General features: G+C 41.8%; 1 protein-coding gene across 4 annotated transcripts in view; it reads right to left on the bottom strand.

Moving 5' to 3' along the window:
• The window catches only part of LOC128687577 (lateral signaling target protein 2 homolog), a 98771-nt gene that overhangs the window by 42247 nt on the left and 43589 nt on the right, over nt 1-12935 (bottom strand). For 3 of the 4 annotated variants that reach the window (XM_053775089.2, XM_053775087.2, XM_053775090.2), the window contains 2 exons: nt 9078-10621; nt 408-652 (listed from right to left, as the gene is read on the bottom strand). In XM_053775089.2, coding sequence (XP_053631064.2) covers nt 408-652; nt 9078-10621 — 1789 coding nt within the window. The remainder of the gene's footprint in view (nt 1-407; nt 653-9077; nt 10622-12935) is intronic. The other variant, XM_053775088.2, reaches the window with a different exon arrangement.

The following is a 12935-nucleotide window of genomic DNA, read 5'->3' as shown; positions in this document are numbered from 1 at the left end:
TCAAAACTGGACGATACCCACCATTACCGATACTTCTGCACACCCTTCAAAATAATTTTTATTTTAATATTACACATCTTTATACAAAACTGCACCATTGGTTTCATTATGTATTAATACAAATGCAAATAGCTATACTGGTTTTTCTCACTCGTGCAAGAATTACGTTGATATTAAAGTTATTTTACTGTAATCCTGTTGAATTTTTATTATTATGAAAAGAGCCTAGTGTTGAACTTAAATGCTTAGTAATTGGCAGTAATCTAAAACTATGCCTTTAACCCATGCACTAATTGATATGCATTCTTTTTGATAATCCTTTAATTGCTCCTTTTTAAAATAACTTTAATAATCATGCACTGACAGTAATGGTAAAACACAGTACTACCATATATTAATCAACAAACCATTGATACCAATGGAGTTCTCAAGAATTTCATTATCTTCATAGGTGTGTATTGGAGATGATGAAGACCACTGAGGCTCCTCACTGCCTTGGCTCTTGGGTGGTTCCTCTGGAGGGCTTTGATTCATCAGAAACACACATTTAAGTATTTTCCGCAAGTCACTAGCATAGTTTGTTTGAAGCTGATCAGCAACACCCGAGATACACACAAATAGACGATGGATCAAATCTTGTGCATCAGAAAATCTGGAACATATTACCACCAATTTGCCCTTTATTGATATCTTTTTTGTTTACATTCACAAGTGCCACATCTTTATTTATAAAATAAAATAAAAAATATTACTAAACTTAGAAAGAAAAACTTTCGTTTTTCTAAAATAGGTCACCCTATCTCGGTGGGATATGGCTGGTGTGTTCATAAATAAATAAATGTGTGTGTGTGCACACACCCCTTCCCCCACACACACAGGCATTGTACACGTACCATCCGACTTAAGACCAAGCTTGGTTCCGACCAACCGGTCGTAAGTCAAAATGGACGTAAGTCGAACCTTTGAAAATTGCCGACATACTGGGTAGGGGATAATGTCAAACCTTTCCTATATAAACTACCTACATAGTACTGTAATGTAATGTACAATCATTATTTCATTCTTTTTACCATAATTTGCTTTTATTGATATATTTTAATTATTTCGGTACTGTATAATATGTATACATGGTTTTGAACTGTATTGTAAATTTTACATCGCATACAGTATCACATGTTACTGTTATCTTTATGTGTTGTCGACACAGTGGAATAGGAGAATACCACTGGTAGTGTCATCCTGCCAGAATGTAGTATAACCTATACCCTAAGTAAAGAGAAACAACTCCGGAACACGTGTAATACATATCCGGCAGGCTGGGTGTGTGGGTGTGTGGGTGGGTGGTTGGCTGACTGAATGTGGCTCTCTCTCTATCTGCATCTCTCTGTCTCACTCTCTCTCTCTCTCACAGGTAAACATAAGTAAAGTTATCATACATAGTATAAATTACCTAGGATAACCCAAAAAATCCAGACAAAGTGCTATACAGTGGATCTGTGCTCCAGTGCCCTAAATTAATATTTTTTTTTTTTCAACAAGTTGGTCGTCTCCCACCGAGGCAGGGTGACCCAAAAAAGAAAGAAAATCCCCAAAAAGAAAATACTTTCATCATCATTCAACACTTTCACCACACTCACACATTATCACTGTTTTTGCAGAGGTGCTCAGAATACAACAGTTTAGAAGCATATACGTATAAAGATACACAACATATCCCTCCAAACTGCCAATATCCCAAACCCCTCCTTTAAAGTGCAGGCATTGTACATACTTCCCATTTCCAGGACTCAAGTCCGACTATAAGAAAATAACCGGTTTCCCTGAATCCCTTCACTAAATATTACCCTGCTCACACTCCAACAGATCGTCAGGTCCCAAGTATCATTCGTCTCCATTCACTCCTATCTAACACGCTCATGCACGCTTGCTGGAAGTCCAAGCCCCTCGCCCACAAAACCTCCTTTACCCCCTCTTTCCAACCCTTTCGAGGACGACCCCTACCCCTCTTTCCTTCCCCTATAGATTTATATGCTTTCCATGTCATTCTACTTTGATCCATTCTCTCTAAATGACCCAACCACCTCAACAACCCCTCTTCTGCACTCTGACTAATGCTTTTATTAACTCCACACCTTCTCCTAATTTCCACACTCCGAATTTTCTGCATAATATTTACATTACACATTGCCCTTAGACAGGACATCTCCACTGCCTCCAACCGTCTCCTCGCTGCTGCATTTACCACCCAAGCTTCACATCCATATAAGTGTGTTGGTACTACTATACTTTCATACATTCCCTTCTTTGCCTCCATAGATAACGTGCTTTGACTCCACATATACCTCAACGCACCACTCACCTTTTTTCCCTCATCAATTCTATGATTAACCTCATCCTTCATAAATCCATCTGCCGACACGTCAACTCCCAAGTATCTGAAAACATTCACTTCTTCCATACTCCTCCTCCCCAATTTGATATCCAATTTTTCTTTATCTAAATCATTTGATACCCTCATCACCTTACTCTTTTCTATGTTCACTTTCAACTTTCTACCTTTACACACATTCTCAAACTCATCCACTAACCTTTGCAATTTTTCTTTAGAATCTCCCATAAGCACAGTATCATCAGCAAAAAGTAACTGTGTCAATTCCCATTTTGAATTTGATTCCCCATAATTTAATCCCACCCCTCTCCCGAACACCCTAGCATTTACTTCTTTTACAACCCCATCTATAAATATATTAAACAACCATGGTGACATTACACATCCCTGTCTAAGACCTACTTTTACCGGGAAGTAGTCTCCCTCTCTTCTACACACCCTAACCTGAGCCTCACTATCCTCATAAAAGCTCTTTACAGCATTTAGTAACTTACCACCTATTCCATAAACTTGCAACATCTGCCACATTGCTCCTCTATCCACTCTATCATATGCCTTTTCTAAATCCATAAATGCAATAAAAACTTCCCTACCTTTATCTAAATACTGTTCACATATATGCTTCAATGTAAACACTTGATCTACACATCCCCTACCCACTCTGAAGCCTCCTTGCTCATCCGCAATTCTACATTCTGTCTTACCTCTAATTCTTTCAATTATAACTCTACCGTATACTTTTCCTGGTATACTCAGTAAACTTATTCCTCTATAATTTTTACAATCTCTTTTGTCCCCTTTCCCTTTATATAAAGGAACTATACATGCTCTCCGCCAATCCCTAGGTACCTTCCCCTCTTTCATACATTTATTAAACAAAAGTACCAACCACTCCAACACTATATCCCCCCCTGCTTTTAACATTTCTGTCATGATCCCATCAGTTCCAGCTGCTTTACCCCCTTTAATTCTACGTAATGCCTCACGTACCTCCACCACACTTACATTCTGCTCTTCTTCACTCCTAAAAGATGGTATACCTCCCTGGCCAGTGCATGAAATTACCGCCTCCCTTTCTTCCTCAACATTTAAAAGTTCCTCAAAATATTCTCGCCATCTACCTAATACCTCCCTCTCCCCATCTACTAACTCCCCTACTCTGTTTTTAACTGACAAATCCATACTTTCCCTAGGCTTTCTTAACTTGTTTAACTCACTCCAAAATTTTTTCTTATTTTCATTAAAATTTCTTGACAGTGCCTCTCCCACTCTTTCATCTGCTCTCCTTTTGCACTCTCTCACCACTCTCTTCACCTTTCTTTTACACTCCATATACTCTGCTCTTCTTATAACACTTCTGCTTTGTAAAAACCTCTCGTAAGCTACCTTTTTCTCTTTTATCACACCCTTTACTACATCATTCCACCAATCACTCCTCTTTCCTCCTGCCCCCACCCTCCTATAACCACAAACTTCTGCCCCACATTCTAATACTGCATTTTTAAAACTATTCCAACCCTCTTCAACCCCCCCACCACTCATCTTTGCACCAGCCCACCTTTCTGCCAATAGTCGCTTATATCTCGCCCGAACTTCCTCCTCCCTTAGTTTATACACTTTCACCTCCCTCTATATTAATATATTAATAATATTATTATTAAACTATAATATAATAATCGTGTCCACTCATTACTTACCTTAAAATATCTGTAGTCTTAATGTAGAGTGAGAGGTGAGTAAACAAGATTAAACGAATAAACAAGAGAGAGAATGAGAGTGTAGAAGGTTCAGGAGCTATGTAAACAAAAGTTGTTGTTGTTGTTACCAGCCCAGACACAAATGGTTTTTGTTCACTCTGTCAAGCTGACCAGAAAAACATCTCATATTTGTTAATTTATATGTTTATATGTTATGTAGCATGTTTATTATATAATTTTGAAAAAAAAAATCATAGATGGATTAAGCAATATGTCTATATTAACGTTTTATACACATTTAATGTGCCTCAGTGATTAAAATTGTGTTATTATCATTATTAATATGGCATCTTCAAGACCAATTACACTCTTAATGAGTGGCTCTGAGACAGACAAGCAGACAGAAAGACAGACACACCGGTAGACAAAAAGACAGACACACAGGGAGACAGAAAGACAGACACACAGGGAGACAGAAAGACAGACACACAGGGAGACAAAGACACACACACAGGTAGACATAAAGACAGACACACAGGTAGGCAGACAGAGACACACAGGCAGACAGAAAGACAGATAAACAGACACACAGATACAGCTATACAGGCAGACAGATACAGACAGGTTCATGTGCACCAGTGAAAACAAACAGAGTTCAAGAGTAAGAGCCTATCTTGCGATAATCTCCAGTGCAAGATTTAGACTTCATCTTAGGGGCCATGGTGAAATTTACTGTCCAGTTAGTACAGTTAATGCAGTATGATGCTGCTGATTGGGCAGGGTTACTCAAACTGATGCTGCCTGCACGGAGCACTGCCACCGCGAGTATAGTCAAATATTGTACAGCAGTGTGCATCAGATGGCCCAGCCCAGCTGCCAGATGCACGGTCGTAAGTCGAGTGGACGTATGTCAAGCAGGTCATAAGTCTGATGGTAGGTGTACTTCCCACCTCCAGTGTGTGTGTACTCACCTAACTGTGGTTGCAGGGGTCAAGACTCAGCTCCTGGCCCTGCCTCTTCACTGAGTGCTACTAGGTCTTGTGTGTGTGTGTGTGTGTGTGTGTGTGTGTGTGTGTGTGTGTGTGTGTGTGTGTGTGTGTGTGTGTGTGTGTGTGTGTGTGTGTGTGTGTGTGTGCGCGCGTGCGTGCGTGCGTGTGGATGTGTGTGTGTGTGTGTGTGTGTGTGTGTGTGTGTGTGTGTGTGTGTGTGTGTGTGTGTGTGTGTGTGTGTGTGTGTGTGTGTGTGTGTGTGTGTGTACTCACCTAGTTGTACTCACCTAGTTGAGGTTGCGGGGGTCGAGTCCGAGCTCCTGGCCCCGCCTCTTCACTGATCGCTACTAGGTCACTCTCCCTGAGCCGTGAGCTTTATCATACCTCTGCTTAAAGCTATGTATGGATCCTGCCTCCACTACATCGCTTCCCAAACTATTCCACTTACTGACTACTCTGTGGCTGAAGAAATACTTCCTAACATCTCTGTGATTCATCTGTGTCTTCAGCTTCCAACTGTGTCCCCTTGTTACTGTGTCCAATCTCTGGAACATCCTGTCTTTGTCCACCTTGTCAATTCCTCTCAGTATTTTGTATGTCGTTATCATGTCCCCCCTATCTCTCCTGTCCTCCAGTGTCGTCAGGTTGATTTCCCTTAACCTCTCCTCATAGGACATACCTCTTAGCTCTGGGACTAGTCTTGTTGCAAACCTTTGCACTTTCTCTAGTTTCTTCACGTGCTTGGCTAGGTGTGGGTTCCAAACTGGTGCCGCATACTCCAATATGGGCCTAACGTACACGGTGTACAGGGTCCTGAATGATTCCTTATTAAGATGTCGGAATGCTGTTCTGAGGTTTGCTAGGCGCCCATATGCTGCAGCAGTTATTTGGTTGATGTGCGCTTCAGGAGATGTGCCTGGTGTTATACTCACCCCAAGATCTTTTTCCTTGAGTGAGGTTTGTAGTCTCTGACCCCCTAGACTGTACTCCGTCTGCGGCCTTCTTTGCCCTTCCCCAATCTTCATGACTTTGCACTTGGTGGGATTGAACTCCAGGAGCCAATTGCTGGACCAGGTCTGCAGCCTGTCCAGATCCCTTTGTAGTTCTGCCTGGTCTTCGATCGAGTGAATTCTTCTCATCAACTTCACGTCATCTGCAAACAGGGACACCTCAGAGTCTATTCCTTCCGTCATGTCGTTCACAAATACCAGAAACAGCACTGGTCCTAGGACTGACCCCTGCGGGACCCCGCTGGTCACAGGTGCCCACTCTGACACCTCGCCACGTACCATGACTCGCTGCTGTCTTCCTGACAAGTATTCCCTGATCCACTGTAGTGCCTTCCCTGTTATCCCTGCTTGGTCCTCCAGTTTTTGCACCAATCTCTTGTGTGGAACTGTGTCAAACGCCTTCTTGCAGTCCAAGAAAATGCAATCCACCCACCCCTCTCTCTCTCTTGTCTTACTGCTGTCACCATGTCATAGAACTCCAGTAGGTTTGTGACACAGGATTTCCCGTCCCTGAAACCATGTTGGCTGCTGTTGATGAGATCATTCCTTTCTAGGTGTTCCACCACTCTTCTCCTGATAATCTTCTCCATGATTTTGCATACTATACATGTCAGTGACACTGGTCTGTAGTTTAATGCTTCATGTCTGTCTCCTTTTTTAAAGATTGGGACTACATTTGCTGTCTTCCATGCCTCAGGCAATCTCCCTGTTTCGATAGATCTATTGAATATTGTTGTTAGGGGTACACATAGCGCCTCTGCTCCCTCTCTCAATACCCATGGGGAGATGTTATCTGGCCCCATTGCCTTTGAGGTATCTAGCTCACTCAGAAGCCTCTTCACTTCTTCCTCGGTTGTGTGCACTGTGTCCAGCACTTGGTGGTGTGCCCCACCTCTCCGTCTTTCTGGAGTCCCTTCTGTCTCCTCTGTGAACACTTCTTTGAATCTCTTGTTGAGTTCTTCACATACTTCACGGTCATTTCTTGTTGTCTCTCCTCCTTCCTTCCTTAGCCTGATTACCTGGTCCTTGACTGTTGTTTTCCTCCTGATGTGGCTGTACAACAGTTTCGGGTCAGATTTGGTTTTCGCTGCTATGTCATTTTCATATTGTCTTTGGGCCTCCCTTCATATCTGTGCATATTTGTTTCTGGCTCTACGACTGTTCTCCTTATTCTCCTGGGTCCTTTGCCTTCTATATTTCTTCCATTCCCTAGCACACTTGGTTTTTGCCTCCCTGCACCTTTGGGTAAACCATGGGCTCATCCTGGCTTTTTCATTAATCCTGTTACCCTTGGGTACAAACCTCTCCTCAGCCTCCTTGCATTTTGTTGCTACATATTCCATCATCTCATTAACTGGCTTCCCTGCCAGTTCTCTGTCCCACTGAACCCCGTTCAGGTAGTTCCTCATTCCTGTGTAGTCCCCTTTCTTGTAGTTTGGCTTCATTCGTCCTGGCCTTCCTGCTTCTCCCTCCACTTGTAGCTCTACTGTGTATTCGAAGCTTAAAACCACATGGTCACTGGCCCCAAGGGGTCTTTCATATGTGATGTCCTCGATATCTGCACTACTCAAGGTGAATACTAAGTCCAGCCTTGCTGGTTCATCCTCTCCTCTCTCTCTTGTAGTGTCCCTTACGTGTGTGTGTGTGTGTGTGTGTGTGTGTGTACACTCACTCAGTTGTGAGTGTGAGAGGGTGTGAGTGGGTGGGTGTGAAAGGGTGGGAGTGGGTGGGCATGAATAGGTGGGCATGAGTGGGTGGGCATGAGTGGGTGGGCATGAGTGGGTGGGCATGAGTGGGTGGGCATGAGTAGGTGCACACACATGCACACGTACACAGTCTGGAGTAATGTAGTAGAGGTAGCATCCACACATAGCTTTAAGAAGAGGTATGATAAAGCTCATAGAGCAGGGAGAGTGGACCTAGTATTGACCAGTGAAGAGGCAAGGCCAGGAGCTATGAGTTGACCCCAGCAAGCACAATTAGGCGAGTTCATTCGTTCGTGCGTTCGTTCGTTCGTTCTCATTCTCTCTCTCTCTCTCTCGAGGTGGGAGGTACAATGCCTGCACTTATATAAAAAAAAAAAAAACACTTCCACCATCATTCACACTATCAGAGGTGCACAGATATGACAGTTTAGATGTTACTAAATAGCAAATATCTCAAATCCCTCATTTAGAGTGCAGGCATTGTACTTCCCACCTCCAAGTCTCAATTCTGGCTAACCAGTTACCTGAATCCCTTGAAGAATTGAGACACTTATGCAACGCATGGTAATCTTTATTGAAGAAACGTTTCGCCACACAGTGGCTTCATCAGTCCAATACAAAGTAGAAATGGGTAAGGAGAGGAGAAGTTTGAGGTAATCAGTCCCTTAATCTGGAATCCATGTGTTCGGTCCATCACTCTTGTAGGAAGTGCAGCAAAGGGCCAGAAAGGTGGCTTATATACTGCAGTCAGATGAGTCAAAGCAGGAGGAGGTGGGATCACAGTGGGACCTGCCACTAGTGTAAGTAGGTCGTCATCCAAAGGTTGGGCAAGCGTTGAAGTCTTTGTACTAAGATTCCATGATGTTGCAGTGTCTGACAGATGTTATGAATGGTTTTGAAAACCGACAAGTTGAACCGACTTGTCGGTTTTCAAAACCATTCATAACACCTGAATCCCTTCACAAAATATTTCCTTATTTACACTCCAACAGCTCATCAAGTCCCAAAAACCATATCTCTCCACTCACTCCTATCTAACATGCTCACGTGCCTGCTGTATGTCCAAGCCACTTACACACAAAACCTTTACCCCTGCCCCCCCTTTCAACTATTACCCTAGAAAATTATGAACATTTTTTTTAACATACTTGCCATGTCCCTTCGAGGTAGGGTGACGGAAAAAAAAATTAACACGATCAACATCATTCACACTATCAGTCATAAGAATTACACACTTAAGTTGTTTAAATTATATAAATAATGGAAATGGACAAAACGTTATTTACCTTGCACGAGCTCTCCAAGTAGCAGCAACTTCTGCTGCCTGAAGAGCCAGGGCGACTTCCTCATCATCTTCTGCACCAGAATTATAGGGTGATGTTGAGCCACTTGAACAACGTCCACTCTGACTCTCAGGACTAACTGAATCTACAGCAGCTGAATTTGATATCTGCACCTGTATCTGCAAGTTTCCTTGGTCAGTCTGATGAGTGCTTGATGCATTATCTAGTTCTTTTCTTTTGTTCATCTCATGCACTTCCTTAGATACACTACTGTCTCTTTTCTTCATTTCTGCCAATTTTTGTACACATCCACAAGAAGTGACATTGTTCGTAACATCTGCACAGGAAGTGCAGTCCAAAGTAAAGCTTTGGTTATGACAAGAACATGGCCGAGTAGTCCCACATATTTCATTAGAATCCCTAGTGCATTTTGAGTTATCATGAATGCACAGTTGTGCTGTGGCATTTGCTATGGCCTCAGAATCCCTGTTCTCAAACTCTTGACTTTCAGACAAAAAACAGAGAGAGATTATGTCATGGTCTGCTGCTTCTATATTACTAACACAATCATTAACACATGAAGGGCTTGCCTCCCCAAATCTACTGTTAGCCTGAATATTTACATGAACACTATCACACAAACTATCACAATGTGTTGAGGCAGTGCTACAATGGGGATGAACAATTGGAGACTGAACTGGTGTTAGTTCATACTGTGCCTGAGTAGCATCAAAATGAGGAGTGTCAGACTGACTGGGTACCTGCTGTGAATCATCACAATAGCCACGGTCATATTCATTAACAGTACCACAAGAACAGGCAATAGTTTTGATTCTATCAACAGGCTGGTGTTTAGATCGTCTAGAACGGTGAACATGGTGTCGTTGGTATTGATAGCGTTGCTCTGACTGGTGCCCTGGGTGCTGGTGGTGGTGATGCTGCTGTTGCTGCAGCTGCTGATGATGATGGTCATATGGTGGTGGTGGTGGAGGAGGGACTGGTTGATGGTGTTGATGTTCCTGATGGTCAGAGCGAGAAGAAGTTCTTGGCTGATGGTGCTGGGAAAGATGATGTTCATCCCCACTATCACTATCTGGAGGAGGTGGAGGTGGAGGATTCTGGTGATGACGGTGAGAGTGGCTACGGCGAGACCTGCGGCGTGCTCTTGGCCTCTCTTCTACAGTGGCATTTAGACGAGCAAGAAATTTTTCACTCTGACGTTCTTGCCTTGCTCTGGAGCGTGATCCTCTACTTTTGCCAGAAGTTCGCTCGCGCTTTCGTTCATAGCGCTCAGGCTTCTTTCCAGGTTGGTATAAAGAACTTAATTCTGGAGTGAGATATTTGCATGATGGATAGCTAGCATAAAATTTTTGAACAAAATCAGAAGTAAAGGATGCCTGCCCATATGCATTTGGTGGTAAGCTGTCATCATTAGAAATCTGTGAGGATGGATCAGGTTCATCAATAGAACACAAAGCTTTCTCCAGTGCTGCCAATTCGCTAGTGCTCATTGTCCAGAGAAGTTCACGTATTTTACTCAGCAGAGTCTGAAAAAAATAATATACATGTACACAATTTTATCATCTGCACAATGTAAGACTATAAATTCATTACATTTGATCTACTTCATGAACAGTTTATGCTTTCAAATTATATTTATTCAACTGAAATAACTTAAAACCTGCAAAATACAATCCTTGTTTTAGGAAAGCTAACAAAAGAACTTTTATGGATGAAAATATATTAACTATCTTTATCATTTACTCCACAGGGAAGTGGAACAGAATTCTTCCTCCATAAGCCATGCATGTCATAAGGGGCAACTAAAATGCCAGAGCAAAGTGCTAGCAGCCCTTTCTCCTGTATAAATTACTAAATTTCAAAAGAGAAACTTTGGTTTTTCTTTTTGGGCCACCCCGCTTCAGTGGGATACGGCCGGTTTGCTGAAAGAAAGAAAGAATAATAATACTGATAATAATAATTATGTATTATCTATTACCAAACCCCTTTCTATAAAAAGTTCATTCAAAGGTTCCCCATTATCATTTACAGTTGGCACCCCAAACTTACCTACAACACCCTCTACACCTGGCACCAAAACTTACCTACCACACCCTCTACACCTGGCACCCAAACTTGCCTACCACACCCTCTACAACTGTTTCACCCACTTTAGCATTCATGTCCCCCACCACAATTACTCTCTCACTTGGTTCAAAATTTCCCCAACACTTGCATAACATCTCCCAAAATCTCTCTCTCTCTCTCTCTCTCTCCTCTACATTTCTCTCTTCCCTCAGGTGCATAAACACTTATTATAACCCACTTTTCATATCTGACCCTTATTTTAATCAACATAATTCTTGAATTTATGCATTTATATTCCCTCTTCTCCTTCCGTAACTGATCCTTCAACATTATTGCTACCCATTCCTTAGCTCTAACTCTCTCAAATATTCTTGACCTAATCCCATTTATTTCTCCCCACTGAAACTCCCCTACCCCCTTCAGCCTTGTTTCGCTTAGAGCAAGGACATCTGCTTCTTTTCATTCATAACACTGGCAATCATCCCTTTCTTATCATTTGTACTATATTCACATACATTCAAACACCCCAGCTTTATAAAATTTTTCTTATTTTTTGTTTAGTACGTAATTTATACAAGAGAAGGGGTTACTAGCCCATTGCTCCGGGCCTTTTAGTCACCTTTCACAACATGCATGGCAAATGGAGGAAAGACCCTTTTCCATTTCCCAATGGAGATGAAAGGAAGTAGATAAGTACAAGAACTATTTAGAAAATAGGAGAAAATTTGGATCACTGTGTAAGCAGAAGTAACAAAACGTACCAGTTTTCTTGTGTGTTCATAAGCATAGCTATACTTAACCATATAGTGTACAGTAGGGCCCCACTTATATGGTTCCAGGCTATCACCAGAAAGCAGAATGCCATTTTTACCATTTATAAATGCATATAAATGCCAGACAACAAGTTTACACTAAATTATATTAAGTTAGTAATAGAACTAGGCATTAAAAACACAAAAAAGTAAAATACATACACAGTACATTTATTACTTATCTTAAAGTATTTGTAATCTTAATGTAGGGCAAGAGGTGAGTAGTACGTATTTGTAGGAAGTCAGGTGTAGGTAGCCCTGGCTCCCCATCTCAAACTTAATATACGATATTTAAAACAGCTCAGAGAGTTAAAATACACATACAGTACACTCATTATTTACCTTAAAATGTGTAGTCTTAATGTAGGAAAAGAAGTGAGTAGTATTTATTTGGAGGAAGTCAGTGTAGGTAGCCGGTAGGTGTAGCCTGCCTGGGCTACACTACCGGCTACCTACACTGGCCCAGAGCCATATTATTAGCATTGATATACCTTGTTCACTGAATTTAATTGTTTCTAACAACTATCTTGAGATGCCATCATAAATGAAGGGAGAAGTAATGAATAATTCACGCCGAAAATTGTAAACAAAAGCAGAGTGGGGGAGTGGCTGGGCCAAATGCAGATTCATACATGTTTTCTCTGGTGCCTGACCAAAGAAAACGTAATGTTATCCCTCCGCCCGGCTACCACGCAGGTCCACAGGTATTATTATCAGAGCACATATAAAATATGCAATAAATGCCAGACAACAAGTTTACAATAACTTATATTAAGTTAGTAATAGAAATAAGCATTAAAAACACAATAAAAGGTAAGATACACACAGAGTACACTTTTTTTTTTTAACAAGTCGGCCGTCTCCCACCAAGGCAGGGTGACCCAAAAAGAGAGAAAATCCCCAAAAAGAAAATACTTTCATCATCATTCAACACTTTCACCTCACTCACACATAATCACTG

This window comes from Cherax quadricarinatus, chromosome 11 (assembly GCF_038502225.1).
Source record: "Cherax quadricarinatus isolate ZL_2023a chromosome 11, ASM3850222v1, whole genome shotgun sequence".
NCBI classification, from domain to species: Eukaryota; Metazoa; Arthropoda; class Malacostraca; order Decapoda; family Parastacidae; genus Cherax; species Cherax quadricarinatus.
This window is presented reverse-complemented; position numbering and strand designations above follow the sequence as displayed.